Source organism: Pygoscelis adeliae, unplaced genomic scaffold, assembly GCF_000699105.1.
Source record: "Pygoscelis adeliae isolate BGI_AS28 unplaced genomic scaffold, ASM69910v1 Scaffold575, whole genome shotgun sequence".
Lineage (NCBI taxonomy): Eukaryota > Metazoa > Chordata > Aves > Sphenisciformes > Spheniscidae > Pygoscelis > Pygoscelis adeliae.
In genome coordinates, this window is record NW_008824821.1 from 157197 (window position 1) to 181803 (window position 24607).

Consider the following 24607-nt stretch of genomic DNA (forward strand, 5'->3'; position numbering starts at 1 on the left):
CCGGGGTCCTTTTACTGCCTTGGCGTTTTGAAGCATTTGTACATCTTCTTATCGGGTTTTGGGGTGGTGTGGGTTTTTTTTACACAATAAATGTGACTTCTGTGGCGTTTTGCAAAGTCGCTTCCACTCCCTGCACACCAGCCGGGCCATCGGGGAGGGAAGCGGCACCGTCGTCATTGCACTTTGGGGTATCTTTATAGTTATATTTAGCCTGATCTCCTGAAAAATAGTAACTTTATGGCAGATCCCCGGATGTACCCAGACCCCGGGTGTGCCCAGGCCCCAGAAAGACATAGCTAAAGGAAAAAACGGAGCGGCTTGCTCTGCAGAGCCTTTCCAAAGGGCTTTTCCAGGAGTCAGATCCCCAGGGAGGCACAGCTTGCACCTCCTGGAGCAAGAGGGATGTTTGGGCAAGGCTTGCACAGGGGGAAAACACCCATTTCTGAAGGTTTCCAGCTCTTCTCCATGAACTACGGCTTCAGTTTTTATCCCCAGGCAAGGAAAAGGAGAGCCCAGCAATTTTTAAAACAAAGACAGCTTTATTGCGGCAACGTGCTGCCTCGGGGGATAGTGGTAACTCCCCTCTGCTGGAGACCAACCTCTAATGACCAGGTAAGGAATTACCTTTTATAATATTTATCTTTTAGCACAAGAACTTGGTGGCCAAGGCGGCAATTCCCTCCCACATCACTCAAGATATAGGAATTAAATAGCCGGTGTGTGTTGCCTCCAACCCTGGACCGGTAAGTTGAGCCGCGTTGGGAAACGGGCTCGCGGAGGGAAACCTCAAGCAAGATGAATTGCAAAAATATGAGTGTGTTTTTATCCAAAAAAACCCCCAGTGAAACCCTCTGCAAAGCTCCCCGGGCTGCTCTGGTGCGGGCTCAGCAATAACCTACTGATGGCAAAGCTTCCCCCAGCAGCCATAAGTCAAATGCAGAGGAGGGAGCGTAGATCAGGGACCAGTTTTCTCTCCAAATGTGCCAAAATCCCACGGGTACCCCGGGGCGGCTGTAGTTGCTGCATCTATCAAGCAAGAGGAATCATCTCAAAAGCGAAATGCAAAGGAAAAAAAAAAGTCTATTTTTCAAAAGAGCACTGTGTCCGGAGCACCGCTTGGCAGAGGAAACGCTGGGTTTATTAGTGACGCTTTTTATTAATAAGGGTATTTTGGAAGCCGGAGGCTGGCTTCGTTTATTTGGATGACCAAGCAGGGAAAAGGTGGGTGAGAGCTGGTGTGTGACTGCCGGGCTCTGTCTCCCTCTTCTGACTGGTTCCAGGCTTTATTTTTTAACTAAACCAGAAGCAATCCTCAGCACGGGCCTGAAAAAAACACTTTCTGAACCCTTTTTTTTTCCACAAATCACATTGAAAATGTGAGCTGAGCAGTCAGGGTTATTGAATTTTTTTAAAACAGTATGGCCAAAATTTGGGGTTTTTTTTTTTTGGCAAGTGGAGAAGGTAAAACCTGCAGCCCAGGGAAACCGGGTGAGCACGAGCATTTAAGGAATAACAGGGTGGCTGCCTTCACCCGAGCAGCTCATGAGCTCCGGGGATTTTGCTTTTCTTCCTTCTTCCCCCTCTCTCCAGGAAGAGTTTAGCAAAACCTTAAGAAATACAAGCTGATAAATTCAACCTGCTCTTTGTATTTCCACGTATTTGGAGAAAGAAAGTTCATTTCTATTGTTTTTGTTACAGGACAAGCAGCCACCAACACCTTTATACCATTTTCCTGGCTGGGCAGAGCGCGCTGATGCTGGACCCCGGCACAGGCAGCCTTGAACGGGTCGGATGCAGGCGGGTTTTCACGCCTGGACTAACGCTGTTTTTTGGCAGGCGGTGAGCGATGGGAGATGGGGAGAAGTCGACTCGTGCATCAGCTTGGGCACCCGGCTCCCCTGTTCCCACGGGCAGTTGGTCGACAAATGCCTGGAGAACGGGAAGGGTAGATCTAAGCAAGAGCACGAAAATCGTAAGTGCACTTTGCAAAAGCTTTTCTCCCCGCTTAACAAACATGCCTCGTAACTCTAAATAAAGGGGATGCCAATAATATTCCCTAATTCACCCTAAATTTTGCATCTTGAAATCGCTGCTGCCTTGCTCCAGTCCTGACCCTGCCACACATGGAAGAGCAAATCTAGTAAAACAGGAGCTGGGAAGAAAATGGGAGCAGTGATAAAGTATCAAACAGGTTTTGCTTTGCTTCTGCTGAGACTCCGGATCGTGCCATCGAATAATCTCCCCAGAGGCAAGAGAAAAGCCCCGTTATCGGGTGACCTTAAAGCACAAAGTCTGATTTCCTTGTTTTTTTGCGTAACGACGAGGCCGGCCATGACGAAGTGCCGGGCGCTGCTTTGATGCGGATTTATTGATACCCCTGTTAAAAGGCTAAGCGGGGGCGAGCAAGCCAGGCGTTAAATAGAAGCGGACAGCTCGGGAAGCAAAGTGGGCGTGCTCGTGTGACTGAGAGCTTGCTTTTCACGGGATCAAATTTAGGGATGTTCAACACGTTAAAAGCAAAACGTGGAAATTGTAAAATAATTCGGTGTGCAACCCTCATCAAACCCCGCCCCCGCCCCCAAACCAGATGGCCCAGGGGCTGATCTTGTCATCCCCAGGGGTTTTAGGAGCTTTCTCACTGATGGTGATGCTTCTCTGCGCCTCCCTGAAGAATTCCCTTCCACTCCTTAAGATCAGATGTACGTGACATTGCACAGAGCAAAAAAATAAAAGCAGTTGCCCTCCCAAATCCCTAGCAATTGAGCCAAAACTGATGCAAAAAAACCCCCGCCCAACAACCCCAGAAGATGCAGATTCTGCAAACTGGGGATGGACAACTTGAATTTTCCTACATCCCGGCGCTCTGACATCTAGAGACCATCACTGCGCAAGACCAGGTCTCTGCTGGCTTGAATGTCCCATCCTCTCCAGAGGTCTGTTTGCATCCCGTGATGCCTTTCTGCTCCCAAAGTCGATCGGCGTTGCCCAAAATACATTTTAACCTGGGAGCTACAGAGCGGTTGGCAGTAGGCGTCGATACGATGGTTGCAAGAGCAGCTTTATCTCAAGGCAGTCTGGGCTCCCGCACCCACCAGTGCCCGTGACTTTACTCTGCGGCCCTGTCCTTTGATTTCTGAGCGTTTTGGGGGAGGTCAAGGTGAGTTTATTAACGGTTAAACTTGTTTTTGTGGAACTGAGAGCTGGTGGGGGTAGTGGGGTTTAAGTGGCAAAGGTAACAGTGCTCTTCTTTTCCTCCCCTTATTTCTAGTGTGCTTACGGTCGTGTTTTCCAACAATTCTAGTCTGCGTCATGCTTGTGTTTGTATGCAAGGATTTGGGGGGAAGAAGCTTTCTATGTAAAATATCAGAGGAAGAAATCCTAGGCTATATGACGCTCATAAATCAGCCGTAATCAGTCAGGACCTTTCATTTATCAGTGGATCTAACAAAGCCTGGGTTTATGAGAAGATGGGTTATTTTTGCTGCCCAACAGAGCTGTGGTAGAGCTCTCACCAGCTAAGCTCGATTGCAAAAATATCGTATTTCTTCCCAGTATTGACCCAGCTGAAGGGTTGTGTATCCCCATCCATCATCTGGGGACCCTGAGCTAGTGCTGAAGCTCGTGGGGAAATCCCTTGGGGGGTTTGTGATACTTCATCTGTTAGAAGGTACCGGCTCATTTTAGAGCGAAAATATTTATGCCTGTAGCTGGGTGGGTATTTTGCTGTTTCTCCTGCCAGCACCAGCTTCCTAAAACCCTCAGAATTAGCCCCATAATGTTTTTCCCAGGAAGCCAAGGCTTGTGGCTGATGTTATCCCTTAATACGCCCAGGTTTGGGGCACGGTTGTCCATCCAGAAGTGTTTGCCCCTAAAATAAATTGGTTCCTGCACCTGTGCAAAAAGTGTTGGGTTAATGTGGTCAAAAAAAAAAGTCCCAAATCAGTTAAATCAAGAGGTGGCTTCAAATAGCAACTGGGTTAAGGCTGGAGCCCGTATCCGTCTTTGCCTTGGGGGAAAATGGGTCAGGAATTCGGCAACCCAAGCAGAGCCGACCTGGCCAGGCCTGGACCCTTCCAGCTGTTTAGGTGCACACCCCCTTCGCTTTATATTTTTAATCTATTTGGCTTGAATTGAGATTTTTCTTCACTAAAATAGATGGATAAGGATACGATATTGCCATGGGTGCAGGCAGCCGGAACGGGGGGACGCGGAGAGGCTGGCTCTCTGACTGCTCTCAAAGTGACTTTGGGAGGCATCGACCGGGCTGCCACGAATAGTAACCGTTCTCCCACCCAAGTCAAGTGTGAAAGGCAATCACTGGAGGTCAGATAATTAGGAGATTAATTAGCATCCATGGCAAAATCCGAAGAAACTCGTATGGGGCATAAAACAGCAGGTTTGAAGGAAGATACGTGGAAGCGGCAGCCTGTGTATGGTGTAAAAATCTGTGCTTAGGAGATGGGGAAAACAAACTCTGCTTCTGCAAAACCCCTTTTACCTGTGCAGGTCCCCCCCTGAAAATTAAACAGGTGCTTATTGCCAGCAAGCAACCCCTGTTAACTGAACTTGTGTCCGTAATCGTACCGGCAAATCTCTTATGCTTCACTCACGCCTTCCTTTGAGCAGCAGAAATAAGAGACTGGAGACGTAACCCCGGTGAAATTTATCCAGATTTTCTTAAATATGGGGAGAGCGGAGGTGGAGCGCGGGCAGGGCTGGCGCAGAGCGAGGCAGGGCTGAGAGCTCGCCGAGGCGAGAGGCGGGTGCTTGCAGGAGGTGCCGGAGGGTCCCCGGTGCATCCGCAGGGAAGGTCCCGGCTCCCCGGTGCGTCCTTGCCCCATCCGGGAAGGACCCTGTGATTTTACCGGGGCCACGCGTGAAGGATTCCCATAGCAGGGAGCACCCGGCGGGCGTGCAAAGAGGCCGTTCCCCTGCCCAGCCCCCTTTAAAATCTCTCTCCTTTCTCCTCCCTGCGGCTCAGCTCTCTCCGAGCGGCGGGACCATGCTGGAGGATGAGGATGGGATGAGCGAGAGGGGGCTCAGCAGCTCGAGGAGGAGATACGACGATGAGGAAGGTGAGCGAAACCCGGGGGATGCCCCAGATGGCAGTGGGGTCTTCCCTGCTGGCTGATGCATCGGATCTCCCAGCGCTCGGCTCGGCACATCCCATGCACGGACATGGGAAAAGCTCCGGTGGATGTTTTAAGCCTGGTGGGAAGGCGGTAAATATCTCCCTGGCTTTTTTTTTTTTTTGGCTTTTTCCCCCGCCCCCCCTCCCCCCCCTCTAGATTACCACTCCATCTACATCGGGGTGCCGGTGCCCCGGGGCTACCGAAGGAAACGGCGTCGGCGAAGATCTGTCTCCAGCCGGGACAGGACGAGCGAGAGCGAGCGGCACTACGAGCGCCAGGATCGCTCCGACACTGACGACGGCGGCCACGGCTGCTACGAGAGCGGCAACGACAATGCCAGCAGGACCAGTGAGTCACCCTCGGGCTTCCCGAAAAAGCAGGAGGGATTTTGCAGCATCATTTAATCCAGGATTAAATCACCCCTGTGCACCTAGCCATGTTACTTGGTCCGGCGTTTGCATTTGGCACTGCTTTTCCTGACACTTCCCGGGTTTATTTTTCCCTGTGGATGTCTCTGAGAGCCGGGCACAGGGTGTGAAATGGGATTTGAGGCTGCTTAGGTGATGGGTGGGCTAAAAAGAGGTTGTCCTTGCCCTCGGGAGGTTGCTAACGAGGAAATCAGGGTACAGCAGGGTCCCGGGGGTGCAGACATCCTCCGGGCATCACACCTTGTTCCCGACAGGCTTTTGCCCAGGGCTTTGCCTGGTCTCGTTCAATCTCCTTGGCGAAGATTAACATCTTGCACAGCAAAGCAGCTGTCGGTCTCTTGGTGTTTTTTTTTCCCCCTACCTGTCCCCCCCCTCCCCAGTAGAAATTTGCATTTGGGTTTATGTCGAGCAGACCACGTCGCGGCTCAGCAGAGCGGGCAGGGGCTCGGTTTTGCTTTTCCTTACAGAGGGGAAAGTTTTCCAGTTTTTTTTTTTGCATGGGGAGAAGGTTTTTTATTTGCAGCGGGGTTTGCTCGCAGCTGCTTCACATGCCCCCGGGGGCAGCGCAAGCGGGACCACGTCCCCTCCTTTCCGCAGGAGGTAAATGCCACCAGGATATAACACTGGGCCGGTTTGGGGGGGGCAAAGTCATTTTATGGAGGAAAAACACCCCAAAAAGTCTCAACTCTGCAGCAGCCCTGCTTCTCCTGAGAAAATCTCCCTCGTTTGGATGTTTTTTCCCCCCAAAAAAATCTCTGCCCTGAGCTTGGAGAGGATTTTCCCACCTCGCTCCGAGTGGGAAACAAAAACCCTCCGCAAAATAACCCCAAACCTTTGATTTCTGTCCTCCCGCCTCTCCCTCCCTCCCTTCCTCCCTCCCCTTTCTCGCTCACTCCATCCCGCTGCCACCCAAAGCGCTCACCTCTCCTACACGCATCCCGTTTGATTTGGTAACTTCCCGTCATGAGAGCCGAAGGGAGAGGAAAGTGCTTTATATTCTCTATAATCTGCTCCTTAAGCCTTGGGAATTTAACAAGCCTGAGTGGATAAAGGGGGAAGTTTGGGGGTTTGGGTTTTTTTTTTTTTTTGTGCCGTGCAGCGAAAGTTTGGTTTAGCCGGGAAGAAATGGGGGAAAAAATGGAAACGATTCCAGGTAGGTTATTTCCATCGCTCTTTGGCGTTCCGCGGTGGGGGGGAGCAGGAGGGGAAGAAAGGCTCCATTTTTTTTCGGCTTTGCTTTTCCCGTGTAAAAGCAATTTGGGAGCCTGCGTGGGGTTGGGTTGAGCGCTCGCTCAGGGCACCGAGCTCCAAAGCTCACCCCAAAAATGTAAGGGGGCGGGGTGGGGGAACTGTATCAGCTTCCGCTGCTCCCCAGCAGTGGGGAAGCAGAAAAAATGGTATTTGGAAGGAGAAAAGTCTCCCAGACCAGGGGGTTTCTTGAACAGGAACGGAGCATCTAATCCCATGGGATGTGCACCCCAGTCTCCTCTTTTTTTGGGGGGGAGGAGGACGGGGACCCGTCTGTGCCATGAAACCCCAGGGAAAGGCTGTCGCATATTCAGAAGGACCACGACAGTGGATGGTTAATGTGCCGGAGCCTTAAATAAGGCTAAGTCCCACTGCCCAGCTGGATTGCAAACCCCGGGCGGCATCGCGTTCCCCCGTCCCCCATTTTATCACCTTTTTTATCGTACCTAAAGCCAGAGCGGGATTTTTGGTTTGGAAAAGCATCGCCAGGCGAGGTTTTACTGCTGAATCAGAGTTGGGGTGTGAAGGGCTCTGTGCGCTTCAAATTAGAGGAGCGATAAATCAGTGCGACTGGTCCGTCCTGTCCGATTACCCACAGAAATGTAGGCTCCTGGGTACGTAAAATTATCCTATATTATCACCAGCGAGCTAATGCTGAGCTAATTCTGCAGCTGTGGGCCCGATTCGGATCCAGTGTGGCTGAAATCACGGTGGCGGTTTGATGGGTGTACAGCAGGAGTTGCAGCTCTGAGTGTTTTCCCATCATAAAGGCTGGTTCGGGGAGGTACGGATCTGCTCTGGGCACCCGTTGAACTGTGTCTTGCAAGAAATAGGTGCCGGTTTTTGGGGTGGCTTTGTGGGTTTTTGGCCAGCGTCGCTGCAGCAGTTTTACTCCCGCGTTCCCCGGAGGTGCCAAGCCCTAGACGCCGCTATTCAGTCTATCCTCCCAAGCGAATACCTGCTGCTTCCTGGGATTAATTTTAGGTGCTGGATCAAATTTCCAGGAGGAAAACAAAAAAATCACCGAGGGCTGGGTTGTAACCAGATGCCGGGCTGGGTGCTTTCCCAGGCACGAAAGGGTCCTCCAGGTGAATAAACCCCATGAATTTTGGCGGCGCGGCAAAGCCCCGGCGCTGTTGGTTTAGCAACCGGCTCTTTGTTCGGGTCAGTGAGCGGCGGGGAGAGGAGGCGGCCGCTGCTGGGAAGCACACGTTAGGTGTTGAGAGATGGGTTTATTCCTTAAACTGGGGGAGGATGGGGAAAAAAGCTAAAAAAAAAAGCCCCCAAAAGCTCTTTATGTGCAAGCTTTCCTTTATCTTTTGTGGTTTCCAGTGGTTAAAGTGTGGCACAGCCCCGACACCCTGAAACAAGTCGCTGGGGGGGACCCTCCAGCAGGTCGAACCAGGAGGGACCCGTTCTTAAGCACACTAGGGGGGGAATTTGGGCAGAGTTGGGGGCAGCAACCACCGAGTCGAGGATTTGCAAAGCTCTAATCTCACCCGCCCCCCCCTTAAAAATTGCAAATCCCCCTTTTTTTACAAATGCATCCAGAGATCCCACCCAAGGCGGGTATTTCCAGCAAACTCCCTTTGCCACCATCTGGCTCGTTGCATTTGGAGGGAATTTTGGGGGGTTTGCAGGAAATTTAAGGTTTGGGCTGCAGAGCAAAGCGGACGGTGTGAGGCCAAGGGGGGGGGTTGCCGGTATCGCACCAATTTCATCCCCTCTTACGCGAACAGCACTTAGGCTTAAAGAGCCTGAGGCCCTCCAGGCATGTAGCCCAGCTCTAAAATTAACAGGAATATTAATAATCATAATAATGAAGCTTATGGAAGTGGAAGGAGAACTTGACAACAGGGCTTTAGTCCTGGTGGTGGGGCTTAAAGGGCTTAAGTGGTTAAGCAGGCTCAGCCTAGAGCGCAAGGGACATCCTATTCTTTCACGGCCGCCGCGACTTGGGTTTTGTCTGCTTTGGTGGGAGGACAGGCCAATATTTCTGGTTTTTCCTCCGCTCGCACGCGGCAATTTAATTACCTGCTTTTTTGGGTACCCTGTTACCCGACTTTCTTATTCCCAGGCTTGAGAACAGGTGGATTCTGCTAACAAAGACATTTTCCGAGCTGGATGAACTCCTGCTGTATTAGGAGAGGGCTAAGACCCAAGATTTTATTAAAAATATACCATTTCCCCGGAGCCTGGCGTAGGGCTGATTTTAACCTCTTGTTTGAATAACAGGGCAACCGGGGAGCGGTCCCATCCGTGCCACGTCCAGGTGTTTGATTCCGCCCTGCAACCCAAATTAGGAGGCTTTGCTAGAAAAGCACGCAAAGATGGAGAGGGTTAAGAGAAAACCCAGCCTGGCTTTTTTTTTTTGAGAGGAGAGGGCAGGTCCGTCACCCGTCACCCTCCCGTGGCCGCGGGGAATGCACCAAAGATGAAAAACCCTTTTCCCATCAGTCAGGAGGTTTGCAGGCAGGTGACGTGTTGCCGCTCCCCTTCCCGAAACACACCACGGGAAGCAGGAGGCAATAGGTGCCCTCCCCAGCCTGGCTGGTTATTTGCAGCAAGAAGCTGGATTTTTCCCGCAGAAATGGTAAATTTGTCTTACTCCCTTCGAATGATACACGTTCCCCTCGGGGATCCAGTGGGAAAGCGTGTGCCGAGCACTTGTGCATCCCGATACACGGTGCCGGAGACTGTAAGGATTTGGTTGCCGATGGCAGGCAGCTCCAACCTGGCAAAAACAGGCTCCGCGGTAGGGAAAAATGCGGGATACCCCACGGAAACAGGGCACATAATGCTCCTGGAAGGGGAATTTGACTGTATTGTACGTAGGGGTGGCCGCGTTCCTCGATTCCCAGCCCGGACCTATATATTCCCCTCTTGGCTGCTATGCAGCCTCCGCTGCATCCTTTCCGCCAGCATCCCATATCTCTTTGCACAGGAATTTTGGGACAGGATTACTTAGAGTTTCCCCGCTCCTCAATGTCTCGCACCTTAAACGTTTTCCTCGAAACCTCCTTTTTTTACCCCAGGATCCTAAATAGCCCTACCGATCCCTCTTTACTCCCCTGGAGCTTTCCGTATGGGGAATTGGTGCAGGATCATCTCGTCTCCGGTCGATGGTAAACCTCTTTTTCCCTCCCCCCGGCAGTGTCACCGGCTGCCGAACGCCTCCGCTACATCCTGGGGGAAGACGATGAGCCTCCCAACCCCACGGTCTTCACGGAGATGGACACGCTGCAGCACGACGGCGAGGAGATGGAGTGGAAAGAGTCGGCCAGGTGAGGAGTCAGGGAGATGCTTTGGGTTGAAAAAAGTGCCGGGTAAAAATCCCGCCCCCCCCTAAATATCCCTGGGTGGAAAGGGGTTCAGGGAGTGAGCATTATTTTTAATGAGGTTAAAAAAGCCGTGCACGAATTAGGGAAATGCAGAAAACACGGCGTTTTGGGGGTCTTTGCACGGCGGCTGCAGCCTGCCGAGGAGGAGGAAGAGAGGAAGATTTCCCATCTTCTCCTGCGTCTCCCCAGGTTGGATCGACCGCAGAACCGGGGCTTTTCCCGTTCCCGGTTACAGCATGAGAGCAAAGCCCTACAGAAAGGGCTGGGGGGTGAAAAAACAGGGTAACGTGCTGGGAAACTGGAGAATTAGAGCAGAGACCTGGGAAATGGGATTCAGTGACACAAAGAACATTTTCCCAAGTCTTTCCCCCCCCCCCGACTTTTGCTGGCCAGGCCAAGAGTTAAATTTCTCCTACCTCTCAAGCAATAATAATAAACCCCCACCCACTACCTCTTTAATAAAAGTATTAGAGGAGTTGCAAGTGGCGTTCGCTTTATTGAATTAGGAGCTTATCCAAGGGAAAAATCTCAAATCCAGGTGGGATTTTCTCTTCCTAGCCTCAGCTGTGTAAGGGCTCGTAGGGGTGGGGGGTCTTCTGGGGGGCTTTGGGAAGGGAGTCAGGGATGCTGACGGCATCCCGAGCCCTTTCCTTTCAGTAGCACGTGCGGGATTTGCGAATCCGGGTGCGGAGGTTCGCCCGAGGGATGGGGAAGAGAGCAGGATCGGGCCCTGCAGGTGCCATTCCATCTCTTGGGCTGGTTATTGGCGTCATCAAAAATTTGGAAAGCTCTTGAGCATCCTCCTGATCACCATCCCTGCTCAAAACGCAGCAGCGCAGGGATGCTGTTGCTAAAATCCTTTATTTCCCCGCCCCCGATTTTGCGTAGGGCTGTATCTACTCATCCCTCCCCGCTCCCCAAAAAGCTCGGAAGGCAAAAAATCAGCGCTTGCATTGGGATTTTCATCAGGGAGGGCTTGAGATGGTGGTTTCCAAATTCCCCCTGGGAGGACGGAGGTTTCTTAAGTCCCGGATTTCCGCTCTCTGGCGAGGAGCAGTTCAGCTTCTTTAGCTGCAGGAGAGCCGCTCCTTAGTGGGAGCAGCCCTACCTGTGGCTAAATCCGCAATAAATGGAAATAAATGGAAATAAAGAAGCTGAGCGCAGCAGGGAGATGGGGTTTTGCTGTAGCCTTGGCGAAAGCATCACGGGATGCCGGTCCCGGGGCAAAGGTGCCGCTGGAAACGTGCCTCGAGTCCCGCACGCCGCCCCAAGCTGCCACCCCGTGTGCGCGCTAACCCACTTTCGGCAGGAAAATGGGGCAAAAAAGAAACGAAAAGCGACCTAACCGGCTTTGGGCGAGCGCCGACGGGGCTTAGCGGGTGCTACGGCGGGAAGCTTGAATTTTCTCTCAATAAAAGCAGCGTTGTTTGCAGGACTGGAGAAGGGGTTTCTGCAAAGAAATCGGGGTGGGGTGTTTTGGAGTGATGGGCACTAGGGCCAAATTTGATATTTTTGGATGCTCTGGGGTTTTATCCCCAGCACAGACCATTCCTGGCACTCCCAGATAATATTTTGGGGCTTTTTTAATAGGGACACCCAGCATTTTCTCTTTGCAGCAGCATTTTAATGCACCCCCCCCCGCAGCTGATACAATCCCAGGCTCTCCCCACCCTTCCCCTGCAGTGTTCGGGAGCCATCAGCTATTTCCAAAAACCCTTCTCCTCCCACATCCTTTCCGTCTGCGCCCTCTGCGGTGGCAGGAGCCCAAATCCCAGTTGTACCAGTTAAAAGTTGTAAGGTTAAGCCCTGCGAAGGCTAATCCACGGAGCCTGCAAACCTCCTCTAAGGGAAAAGCAGCTTTCTTCCCCAAATAGACGTCTTGCCAAGAGCCACCTGCCCTCCCAGGGGCCTGAGCCCTGTTCCTGGGGTGCTGGGAGGAATCAGCCACCATTCCCAAATTTGCTCTGAAGTCTTTGGTTTGTAAAATTAAGGAAAAACAAGGAGGTGGAAGAGCTGATTTCCAAGGGCTTGCAAACCTTCTCGTCTCCCACCGTCGGAACGAAGCGCCCAGGTTGAAGTCTGAGAATTGCTAAGGAATTAAAAAGGCATTTGCAGTGCCCTGGGTTTTTGCTTTCCTGTGTGCATGGCTGGTCTGTGTGGGTACGGCTCCTGGCTAAGGCAAGGTCAGCTCCATGGGAAAACCTCCCAGATCTCGCAGGAGTAATTTGAGGAAGGTCACGTCTGTAGGGTTGAGTTCAGTGGTGGAGCCGAGAGGTTTTGCTCCGCTCTGCAAACACGCAAGCGGCGCTTTGTCTAATAACGTTACTTGATTTCTCCATTCCCATCCTGAATAACAAGCAAAAACTTTGCAGGATGGATTAATTCAGGCTTGCAAAGCCTCCTGCAGAAGGGAAACGTCACAGGAAAAGCAATTCTTTTATTCTCTTCTCGTACGCCATCTCCACTCCGTGCCCATCCCCATGGCTGCCGCTGTCGTTTCAGGTGGATAAAGTTTGAAGAAAAGGTGGAGGAAGGCGGGGAGAGGTGGAGCAAGCCCCACGTGTCCACGTTGTCTTTGCACAGCCTGTTTGAGCTGCGGACGTGTCTACAGACGGGAACGGTGCTCCTGGACTTAGATGGCTACTCTTTGCCCCAAATTATAGGTAGGAGCTGGCAGGTACCAGTGGTTTCGGATGGATTTTTTTCCCCATGTCCTAAAGTTCTGGGAACAGATTTAAATGCATTTACTTGCTACGTGCAAATATAAACCAACTTGCATGGGAATAAGCAAAGACAGGAGTTGAGAGCCATCAACTTGGTTCAGTAAGTGTTGTTGTCATGAGCTTTCTGGGAGGTTTGCGGTGGGGTGACCCATGCACCTCCCTCGTTTGGTGATTGCAGACGATGTCATTGAGAAGCAGATCGAAGACGGTCTGCTCAAGCCAGAGCTGCGGGAGAAGATAAGCTACGTGCTCCTCAGGAAGCACCGTCACCAAACCAAGAAGCCAATCCACCGGTCCTTGGCCGACATCGGAAAGTCCGTCTCCTCCAACACAAGTGAGTCCTTGGGGTCCAACCTGTGCCTGGCTGCATCCTTGAGTCTTCGGTGAGCAAGCCTTGGGGGAGGAAGATCTCAGGAGAAGGAAAGGGGGAAACCCAACCATTTGGGGCATCCGACTACTTACTGCATTGAGAAAGACCCCAAAAGCTCTGCTGCTGGTGGCTTTAAGCATGGGGGGGTCATCAGGAGCTGGAAGTCAAGGAGATGTCTGCTGAGATGGGCGACGGCGTTGTGTGATAGACAACGGTGTTGGCGGTCGCTTGGCCAAGGATCTTTCTGGCAGAGCAGCCTACAGACAAATCCAGTCTGCTCCGCGGTTGAACCTGCCTATTTTTGAGCCATTATAAAAGGGGATTTGTTTGTTTTCACGCTAGATTATTTACTTAGGTTTAAACAGAGGTCATTTGGTGGAGCCCGGGATTTGCCGGGCTTCGGCTGCTCCCTGGGTAGGCAGAAACAGCAGCACCCAAGCTCAAAGTGCACATGGAAGAGACCATCAATAAGCAATATTCCCACCCCGTGAGCGCCCCCAGGTTTCAAAGCAGCCATCACCCATGTCGGAGGACTAGATATTTGAGCTAACATTTGCCCGGAAGCCTTCAAAACGGAGCACGACTTGGAAATGTTGCGGTTAGTCCCTGTAGGTAGGAAAAATAGAGGCATCTTTTGTGTTTCTAGTCTCTTGCTGAGATGATGGCATCGCTTTGAGTTTGCGAATAGGGACACCAAGGAAAAGATGGTCACTGGCAGGAGCAGAGGGGTCCCTCGCATTTCTTGTGCCAACAGCAGCTCCATGATATTGGAATAAATACTGCCGGCACATTGAAAATAGGGTCATGCCCAGTGGGAGTTTCATCATCATTTTTAGTGGGTTTAACAAAAAAAAAAAAAAAAAGAGGACAAGAATAAAAAAAAAAAAGAGGATAGATGCTGCGGTTGCAGCTGGTGTTTGAGAGAGATGCAGAGCAGCTCAACAAAACGGGTCCAGATGGTCTTTCCCAAGGAAAACACGGTCTTGGGAATTCAGGAGGTTTTCTGAGAAAATGCTGGGCTTAACACAGAAACTGCATGGGGGAAAAGGGAAGTCTTTATAGCTAAATAATTCAGTTTAAACATCTGAGATGAAAAATGGGACTTGTCACCAGTTTAGGGGGGAGAAACGTTCACGTGAAACTTGGTGGTGGCCAACGTAAATATTTTGAAGTGTGAAGTTCATGGCAAATTTCAAGTGTAGGTTTCTTTGGAGAATTAGGAGATTAAAAAGCCAAATAAAGTGTTGGGTCTTCCTAAGGAACAGAAATTGCACTTCTGAACCCATTTATAGCCTCGAAGAGAGCATTGGTGGGGCGTGGGGTGGTGCAGGCTCCTTGCACGGAGCCTCTGCAGCGGGAAGACTTGGGGTAAGGCGGTTTATTCTTTGCTAAGGGGAAAATTACTATGGGTGGGATAAAAGTGCAAATGAGAGTGGGAGGGAAAAGCAAATTGCTGGTGTATCAGTGCTGGAAGGGTCACATCTGTGCCGGGCAGCTGATTTTCAGCCCGGCCTCTTGCCTTCAGCATCACCCAACGGTTCCCCATGGCACCTGCATCTCCTCTAACAGCTCCTTTCCCTCAGCCCGCAGCCCCGTCCGGAGCCCGGCCGCCGGCGCTGCCTTCCACCGCTCCACCCAGGGCTACGGCCGCCTGCGTAAGCCGGGGAGGGCGGCAGGGAGGTGGAAACAGTCCTAAAAGAAGCGGGGTGGGGGGGGAATCAAGCTGCAGTATGAGAGTGGGCGATTGCAATTACAAGGGGATCCCACCACAGCCATAAATGAGACGTGGTTTGTGTAACCACAGGGTGACTGAGATCAGAAAAACTCATATTCTTGGGTTTTCATCTTATTGCGCCCGGTTTGCAAGCCCAGCAATAATAAATGTTGGGTTTTTTTGCGCTGAAGTCCTCCCACCACGTTTGCTCCTTGCACGTGGGGCTGAAATTGAGCTGCGCATCACGGGGCGGTTTTCTCACTTTCTCTCTGATCTCCATCAGGTCACGCGCAGAGTCGAAGCATGAACGACATCTCGGACACGCCGAGCACCGACCAGGTAATTGTCCCCGAAAACATTAGCACGGTGCTGCGGGGAGCACCTCCGACACGACCCGCGATGGGGCAGGGGCTCTGTGGTTGTTAAGGTCTGTGTGAGCCTTGTGTGGCTTCACTCGGTCGATAACCACACCAATTCCTAATTAGGGAAATGAATACACCTATTGATCCCTGCTAGCTCATGGGGAAGCTGTCCCAGAAATAATACCTGTGCTTGCAAATTGAAGGCAGAATTAGGGGCATGCGAAGGTGCTGATGTAGCTTGAGATCCTTAGGGCGGAGAAAAAAAATTCCTTAAAATCTTTAGGTAGGAAAGGAAAGGTGCTTGGAAGAGTGCAGGGATCCTAAAAGAGCCTTTGCTTGGCTGGGTAAGGGCAGGTTGCAGGGGGTGAATCCCATCCGAGCACTTGGGTCTGCAAACGCGAATGCAGCTCTCGAGATAACGGTCTGTAAATAGAGGCGGGTTTCGTTTTTCCCTCCGTTTGCGCCGTGATGGCCGTGGGTTTCTTAATGCAAAGCTCAGCTGAGAGCCCGTCGGGGGCTTTTCCCCCCTGGTTTGCTTTGCACGGGAGAGCTGGGAAGGAGGTCAGGCTGCTCGGGCAGTTGGTGGGCAGATCTCTGCTTGCCAATGCGATGGATCAGCAGGGTTCTGTGCCGTTCTTTCGCTAGATGTCCCATCCCCGTCCCGATATCAAGGCTATTTAGCTAGGAACTGTGGATGCATCATATGGGCTTTGCTTTGTTTCTATTTGTGCGTGATTTCAGCATAAACCTAAGGGAAAACTAAATGCAACGTGGGTTTGTGGGGGACGGTACGGGAATAACAGCTTGCTTTTCCCCAGGGATGTCCTCGCTGGGCTTACCTGGGGTGACGCGATTTAGGGGGAAGCGAAGGATGGAAATTCATGCGTTGCTGGGAGCTGCGGGACAGGGATGCCACGGTATCAGGGAGGCAGAAGCTTTCCAGGGTACCTTCTTAAATTAGAGCTGCAATAAAGCAAGCCAACTGCCCGCTAACGAACCCCAAATATCAGCCTCCAGCAGTGGGGTGCGGAGGGTTAATCCCAAAATATGCAAAGCATTTAGGTTTAATCGCCCTATTAGGCCCACTACAAAGGGACTTTTTAAGTGTTACATGAAGCTTAGTGGTCACTGTTAACTCCTGCTCTTGCTTATTCCAAGCTGCATTGGAGAAGTTGCTTTATTATTATTATTTTTTTCCATTTGGGTTTAAAAGATTAGAAAGGGGAGAGCTTGCTGCCCGGCTCACATGCCTCCCCTCATGCTGGCATATAGATTATAATAACACCCTGCCTGGGTTGGTATTGAACCCTTTTAGACTAATAATGAAAGAGCTGTAGGGGAGAAGAGACCGGGGAAATAAATCCATGGACGAGGTTTCCTACTTCCATTATTTGTTCCTGTTCCGAGGATGAGATTGGGGGACAATGAGCTACAGAACCATCCCCCGTGCACGGCACCGAGTGGTGTTTCTGCATTATCGCTCCCCGGGTCGCGGGGAGCCCGGGGCTGCAGGGCTGCAAATAGACTTGCAAAAATGCATGCTGGCTTGCTCCAGGATCCGTATTTTCTGGCCCAGATTTTCTGCAGGGGGACTGCAGGGGTTTTCCTTGCGTAGACCCCAGCGCAGCAAAGCACCTTTTGCAAACCACCTGGTCGCACGTTGTATTAGGGAGCCCCAAGCGTGTGGTTTCAAGTTAATCTCGGGCTCAGTGATGGTTTTGAGTAACGAAGAACTTCAGCTTTATGAACTCTTGCTGTTTTATTCTTGGATATGGCTCTTGAATCCCCACCTCTGGGAGTCCTGGGACCATCAGAGATTAAGAGGTTTGAGCCTGCGGCTTCAGCTTTTGCGTTCAGGGTGTGGAAAAGAGGGGGGAAAGCCAAATTTCGGCAACTGCTCCCTTCCCCACCCTCGTCTTTCCAACAGCTGAAGAACAAGTTCATCAAGAAGATCCCCAAGGATGCGGAGGCCTCCAACGTGCTGGTGGGAGAAGTGGAGTTCCTGGAGAAGCCCTTTGTGGCTTTTGTGCGGCTCCTTCAGGCGACGATGCTGGGAGGGGTGACGGAGGTGCCCGTCCCCACCAGGTGAGCTCCATTCCTTCGAGTCCAAAGCACCGAGTGGTCTCACAACATGGGTGCCGGTTGTCCGAGGTTGCCAACACGGCGCCTTTCCCTTCCCAGGTTCCTCTTTATTCTCCTTGGTCCCGCGGGAAAAGCCAAATCCTACAACGAGATAGGCAGAGCCATCGCGACCCTCATGGTGGATGATGTGAGTAGATGCAACGCCCGGCCCTCAGTGGGAACCCCCTTGCTCAGAGCCGAGAAAAAAAAAAAGCAATTTTCATCCTATCGCCCAAACGAACGAGCTTAAAATCCCATAATGACGTGGGATATGTGCATGCTGGACACCGTTCCCGGGCCCACACCTCTCCTCTCTTGACCCCCAGCTCTTCAGCGACGTTGCCTACAGAGCCCGGGATAGAGAAGACCTGATTGCCGGCATAGATGAGTTTCTGGATGAAGTCATTGTCCTGCCGCCCGGCGAGTGGGACCCCAACATTAGGATCGAGCCACCCAAAAAAGTGCCCTCGGCTGAGAAGAGGTAGGTGGGAGACGTGGGGCTGGTCCCAGCCCTGTGGCCTGTTTTGGAGGTGCTGGAGGAGGACAGCAGCTTTGCTTGCCTTCATCCCTAGAAATAATCTCTGCAAATTTTCCAGAAGTGCTGCTTTTTCAGCAGTTTTTGCCCCCAGATCAGCTCAGAGCCATTTCCACTCTGCAAAATCTGCATTACCCTCCCTGGGTTGAGCAAATCCAGCTCTTGATCTTTCCAAATTCGCCCCCAAACCCAAGCTCTAGTGCAGGTGGAGAGCTACACCATGGCCTTGGTCGTGGTCCCTGCATCAGGACCGGCTTGGTAGGGCAGGTGCCGTGGCCGACGCTGGTGACTCTCTCCCGCAGGAAATCGGTTTTCTCACTGAACGAAGTGGGGCAGATGAACGGCACGGCCGGTGGGGCGAGCGCTGGGGGCGGTGGAGGAGGCAGCGACGATGGGGAGATGCCCGAAGTTCACGAAATCGGGGAAGAGCTCGCGTGGACCGGCAGGTGAGCAGCACCCTACCACTCAAAAAACTTCTAATGGTGCCAGCACCTATCAGCACCTCCTGCTGGCTCACCCCGTGGTCTCCTGGGCCACGGAGGGGTGAAATGCTTTTGGGCACAGGCTTTTGCGCAGCACCGTATCTATTTTGGTGGAAGGCACGTCCATCTGGTCATTGGTGGTGTCTCCTCAGGTTTTGTGGTGGCCTCTATTTGGATATCAAGAGGAAACTGCCCTGGTTCCCGAGCGACTTCTATGAAGGCTTTCATATCCAGTCCATCTCTGCCATCTTGTTCATCTACCTGGGCTGCATCACCAACGCCATCACATTTGGGGGCTTGCTTGGGGACGCTACGGACAACTACCAGGTCGGGTCCAAGGAGGGTGGTCACGTTGGCTCAGGGAGAGCAAGCAGGGATGGGACAGGATGGGATGGGATGAGTTTTACCCCCCTTGTGCTATGCCAAGCTTTAATGCTGGGGGTGGAAATTCATTGCCAAGTGGGACTGGCAGTCCTGAAATACCTGCAGGATGGGAAAACCCGTCTCAATGGCAATGCCAGGAGCAAGAGGACGTGGTCCCAACCATCCTATATGGGTCCAAGCAGAGGTCCTTAATTCCCATCTCCATCCGGGGTGTCCGTGGGAATGTAACATGGCGCAGCATCACCATAACGCTGGGTTTGATCCATCCCCAGGGCGTCATGGAGAGCTTCCTCGGCACGGCAATGGCAGGCTCCATGTTTTGCCTCTTTGCCGGGCAGCCTCTCATCATCCTCAGCAGCACCGGCCCCATCCTCATCTTCGAGAAGCTGCTCTTTGACTTTAGCAAGTAGGTGCTGGGCGATGCCGGGGGGAACCGGCACCCATCCGCACCGGGGTGGGAGCTGTCCTCCAGCCCACGGCGTGCTTTCATGGGACTGCTCTCGCCTTGTCCCCGCTTTCAGAGGCAACGGCATCGACTACATGGAGTTTCGCCTCTGGATCGGCTTGCACTCTGCCCTACAGTGCCTTATCCTGGTGGCCACCGACGCCAGCTTCATTATAAAGTACATCACCCGCTTCACAGAGGAAGGCTTCTCCACCCTCATCAGCTTCATCTTCATCTACGACGCCATCAAGAAGATGATCGGAGCTTTTAAGTACTACCCCATCAATTCGGACTTCAAGCCGGACTACGTGACCATGTACAAGTGCGAGTGCATCGCTCCCGACCCAGGTGAGTACACATCTTTTTCAGTGCCGGATGGGGAAGATGAAGGGGATGGGGGGGGTCCTGCCGTGGATAAATCCCACTGGATCATTGGCCAAGGACATGGAAAGAGGCAGCTACCCGGTCAACTGGGGTGGAGAGACCTTGTCCTCCTCTTCTGAGGGTGATTTTGGGCAAGATGGAAGTACAGCCTTGTTCCCCCCATGGATGAGCGTGTCGGTGCTTGCCAGGACACGGCGAACGGTGCTGGAGAGCCGGGGCCTCAGCCTCAGCAGCCAGACCTGGATGGATAAACAGGAAATATGGAAACAAAAAATAATTTTAGATCATTAATTCCAGCCCACTGCCGATGGAAACTTATTCTCCAGAAAATACACCAGAGGGGTTTTGTCCTCTCCAGTGTCTGGGACACCCTGGGATGTCCCGGTTGGGTGTGGAAGCCTCCTTGGACTGGTTTTTTCTCCTCTTTCTTACTCCTTTTCAAAAAGAAGAGGCCATCGGGCTCTGAGCAGACGGTCTTTTGATGGCTCCCCTGGTTTTGCTCTTGGATAGACGTACCTGATGATCCCCGGTCCAAATCGTGCAGCTCAGATGCTCCCGCAGCCACCTGGAAGGGAGCAGAGATCTTCGGGCTAATGCCAGCGACCGCCTGCTCTCAGATGAGCTGAATTTATTTAAAAAGTCTAAATGCTAACAATTTTGGGGAGTATCAGCTGCAGCTAGAGGAGGCAGAGAGGTGCGATGGTGAAGCTCTTCCCAGAAATAAAAGCATCCAAGACCCGTGGCGCAGCGTGTTCCCAATACATCTGTCACTGCAAGAAGAGATTTTACCTGCCGTGATGGAAATAACATTTATTTGGTTTAATTTTGTATTTTTCCTCGATTTCTGTTTATCAACCACCCGCCGAGTGACCCGATCCCGTTGGCTTTTGGAAGCTCTGCGCGCAGTGGGGAGAACCCGGAGACGGCACAATCCTTTCCAAACTAAAACCCTCCCAAATTTGACCCGCAGGAAAGCGAAGCCTGATGCCCGACGCAATCCCCGGGGGGGCTGAAATATCCCGAACGGGACTGTGACCACCTCCATCCACCCGCGTGTGCCGGCATCTGCCCGGCAGCACCCGCTGCCGCAGCTTAGTGCAGGAGGAAGGCGAAGCCTTCAGCCTCTGGGGAGGTCTCCCCCTTTTCCAAGCCCGCGTCCCGAGCAAACCCCGGGTGGCCGAGAGGCATTTGCACCCCAAAAACCTTAAGCCTCTTTGCAACCCAGCCCCATTCCTCGCCCTCGCTGCCCCGGGCACCCAAGGCAACGGTGTCCACGTTGGATTTTCCATTCCTCTAGATATTGAGAAATTATGTTTATTCCCCCCTACATCCTTTTTTTTCTATCTTTTTTTTTTTATTAGTTCTGATTTTTGATTATTATAACTGATTTGTACCATATTTGTCTCTGCTGCACACATCAATTTGGGCTGATTTCAATCTCAAGTGAGTATCGCCTTCTAAATATTAAAATTATTTTAACATTTGATACTCTTCCCCCGTGGGGGTTTTGTTGTTATTTTTTTCCATGTATTTTACTTTTCTTCCTGCTCTGATAAAAGGGTTTATGTGGAGACCTTAGGGGTCCTCTCTTAAAACACCACCAGTGGTACGCTACCCTTTAAGTTGTAGAAATCACAAATAAGGCCGGTTTCTGGAAAAATAAAAGGTTATGGAGGCAAAAGAAAAAAAAAAAATGTTTTTAATGCTGGGTTTGCCAGCACTGTTTCCCGGAGCCCGGTTTTGGCAGCCCCCAGGTCTCTGCTTCTAACCCAGCAATCGCTTCTCCTTCATTAATCCTCGGTGCCGGGGATGGAGGCGGCAGGTCGGGGCAGCCGAAATTCCCGCTTGGCGCAGGAAGAGGATGGACCGGAGGGAAGAGGGGGGGCAGAGCGGTCCCGGACCCCGCTTAGGGGCACCCATAAAGAACGTGGGTGCTCCTGAAGCCGCGGAGCTGCGTCGCCCGAAGAGCCGAGCGGACCCGCTTTTTGCACTGGAGGAGAAGGTGCCGGGGGCTAGAAAGGATAGTTTTTTTGCAGTGAGATACCAAAACACCCCTAAAATATTAAAAAAAAAAAAAAAACCACCCAAAAAACAAACAAAAAAAAGCAATTGGGGCATGATTGGGTGCCGCCCCTCCAAAAATAACAGGCTGCTTTTTCAGTCTTCTACCCCCGTGGTTTTAAGACGCAGGTGTTGGGATGCTCGGCCCCACTGCCGGTGGCTTCCCTGGGAAGCTCCTAAAAATTTTAGGAGCTGGGAAGCTCCTAAAAATACCTCCCCCCTCCGAGGGAGAAGCTGCCGAAGGAGAAGCCGTGTTCTCCGCCGGCGCACGGGATTAATCAGGGAGAAGTCGCTGCGGGGTTAGAAATGGGGGGGTTTCTCCCCAAATCCTGGTCCGCCCTCGGGATGCTGATCCCCGGCGCGGCTCTCGGAGGATGTGCTCGACCCCGCGTTTGCTTTTACGGCTCAGCCGTGCCTCCCCGGGTGAAGCCCGTCTGCTTTTAATACCGAAACCTCGCTATTAGCCAAAAACCTCAATAACAAACTCCTTTCCCGCAGCCAACGCGACCTTGTTCGATGCTTCAGCTCCAGTGGCACCAAACACCACTAACATGTCTCTGGTAAGCGGGTTTGCTCATCCCGATGGGAAATTTGGGACAAGGGAGGGCAAATCCCGAGGACTTTTGCATCCGGGGAGCGACGTGCGCCGGTTTGGAGCGAGGGAAACGTGAGATTTGCATTGATTTGGGTTCACAGTTGGGCTCGGCGGCACCAAATCCCCACTTTTTTGCCCAAATTAACAGCAGCTCCGGAGTTTTCCCATGGTTATGGGGCTCCCGGCGGCAGCAGCCCTGGGAAATACTCCTTTCCTTGCATGCTGCAATTGCATAAAATGCTAATTTTGCTTATTTTGGCCAGGAAATGCCCCTTTCCTTGCATGCTGCAATTACTTAAAATAGCTAATTTTGCTTTTTTGGCCGGGAAATGCCCTTCTCCTTGCATGCTGCAATTGCTTAAAATGCTAATTTTGCTTTTTTGGGGGGGTTTCTCCCCAGTACAATGCTATTAACCTAACAGCTCTGGACTGGACTCAGCTGAGTAAGAAGGAGTGTCTCAAATACGGCGGCAGCTTAGTGGGGAAATCCTGTAAATTCGTGCCCGACCTGGCCCTTATGTCCTTCATCCTCTTCTTCGGGACCTACTCCATGACCTTGACCCTGAAAAAATTCAAATTCAGCCGCTATTTCCCCACCAAGGTAAGGAAAGCTCTGGGTTTTACCCTCCTCTCTTCCAAAAGGGAGGGAAAACGGGAGCTGTCGGTCTCTTTGCCGGATGCAAAGAGCTCCAGGAAAATAAATCTGTGTTTCTAGGAGGTGTTGGTAGCAATTAGGAGAATCCTCCCCGAGCTTATAGCCGCTGATCTGGCTCTTGCATACTGAATAACCCATCACCCCGCGATGCAAAGGGGAAAAAAAAAAATCTGCATTTTGTGGGTTACACCCAGGTTACCCATGGGTGAGCGGAGCTGGAAAGCCCCGGGGAAGGATGCTGAAGCGGGAGCAAACCTCTCCATCCCATTAATTAACCTCTCCACCCCATTAATTACCCTTTCCGCCCCCGTTTCCCTGTCTTGCCTTCAGGTCAGGGCTTTCATTGCTGATTTTTCCAATGTCTTCTCCATCCTGCTCTTCTGCGGAGTGGATGCCTGTTTTGGACTGGACACCCCTAAGCTCCATATCCCCAGTATCATCAAGGTTTGGCTGCACTGGGGGGGACCCCCTCACCTCTCCACCCGCGCTCTCTTTCCAGCTCCTCGCCGGTTTTCAGGGAAAATCGCTGCTCCTGCGGTGTCCGGGCACCTTCTTAAAAGCTACTTTGTCTTTTCTGGGGGAATATTCTAATTCTGTGACTTTTTTTCCCTTCCTTTTTTTGTTGTGTTTTTTTCCCCTTTTCTCTTTTCTCGCTCCCGGCAGCTGCGTAAACTTATTAGCGATTTCTCTATCTTTATGTCCATACTAATGTTTGTGGGGCTGGATGTGCTTTTTGGACTCAACACCCCAAAGCTCCAAGTGCCTACTGATTTTAAGGTAAAAAAAAAAAGCAATAAAATCCCTTTCCAGAAGCGTTGCCAAAAATTTCTCTTCCCCCCATCCAGGGTATCGCTGTCGGTGACCTGGGGATTGCCGATGAGCAGCCGGGGAAAATTTGGGGTTGAGGCACGTGGATGCCAGGGGTGGTTTGGGTACGGATGCGTGGTGGTGGGATTCAGGGGTGGATATGGGATAGGATGATGCTCAGAGGAAATGGGGTTCAGGGGGGGATGTGGGGTTTGCCGAAATGTCAGCGCTTGGGTTTTTCCCCCTCTCTGACCCGGTCCCAGGCTCGGCCGCGGTGTCCAAACCCCTTCTCTTCCCCCCCCGCAGCCCACCCGTGTGGACCGAGGGTGGTTCGTGTTTCCCTTCGGGAAGAACCCGTGGTGGGTTTACCTGGCGAGTGCCCTGCCCGCCCTCCTCGTCACCATCCTCATCTTCATGGACCAGCAGATCACAGCCGTCATCGTCAACAGGAAGGAGCACAAGCTGCGGGTGAGCGGGGACTCGTCCCATGCTCAGGGGCACAGCATCGCGTCGGGTACCGCCTGCACCCCTGCGAGCACCCGCTTTTGGGGTGCAGATGGGGTGCTGCTGCAAGGCACGGGGGGGCGGGGTTCGCCCCGGCTCGGCACGCTGTGCAAAGCAGGGGCTCGCCCTTTCCTTTGCAAGCTGTCTTTTTGGGGTGACAAAGCCTCTGGGGTGTTAAATTCACCCGCTGCTGTAGGTAGCGTGGTGCAGCGGGGCGATGCGCGGTGCGCTGCAGCAGTGCAGGTTGCGCTGCATGGGATGCAGGGTGCACCGTGGCGACGTGAGGTGCACGAGGGTGATGCCGGGTGCTTCGGGA

General features: G+C 52.2%; 1 protein-coding gene across 1 annotated transcript in view; it reads left to right on the top strand.

The window, feature by feature from the left end:
• The first annotated feature begins 5479 nt into the window (after positions 1 to 5479).
• The window catches only part of SLC4A5 (solute carrier family 4 (sodium bicarbonate cotransporter), member 5), a 23323-nt gene continuing 4195 nt past the window's right edge, over positions 5480 to 24607 (top strand). Inside the window, exons 1-17 of the mRNA XM_009324277.1 lie at position 5480; positions 9963 to 10092; positions 12652 to 12812; positions 13051 to 13206; positions 14826 to 14897; positions 15240 to 15295; positions 17246 to 17403; positions 17500 to 17587; positions 17766 to 17920; positions 18277 to 18420; positions 18609 to 18783; positions 19113 to 19246; positions 19362 to 19633; positions 22229 to 22290; positions 22726 to 22926; positions 23311 to 23424; positions 24094 to 24296. Coding sequence (XP_009322552.1) covers position 5480; positions 9963 to 10092; positions 12652 to 12812; positions 13051 to 13206; positions 14826 to 14897; positions 15240 to 15295; positions 17246 to 17403; positions 17500 to 17587; positions 17766 to 17920; positions 18277 to 18420; positions 18609 to 18783; positions 19113 to 19246; positions 19362 to 19633; positions 22229 to 22290; positions 22726 to 22926; positions 23311 to 23424; positions 24094 to 24296 — 2282 coding nt within the window. The remainder of the gene's footprint in view (positions 5481 to 9962; positions 10093 to 12651; positions 12813 to 13050; positions 13207 to 14825; positions 14898 to 15239; positions 15296 to 17245; positions 17404 to 17499; positions 17588 to 17765; positions 17921 to 18276; positions 18421 to 18608; positions 18784 to 19112; positions 19247 to 19361; positions 19634 to 22228; positions 22291 to 22725; positions 22927 to 23310; positions 23425 to 24093; positions 24297 to 24607) is intronic.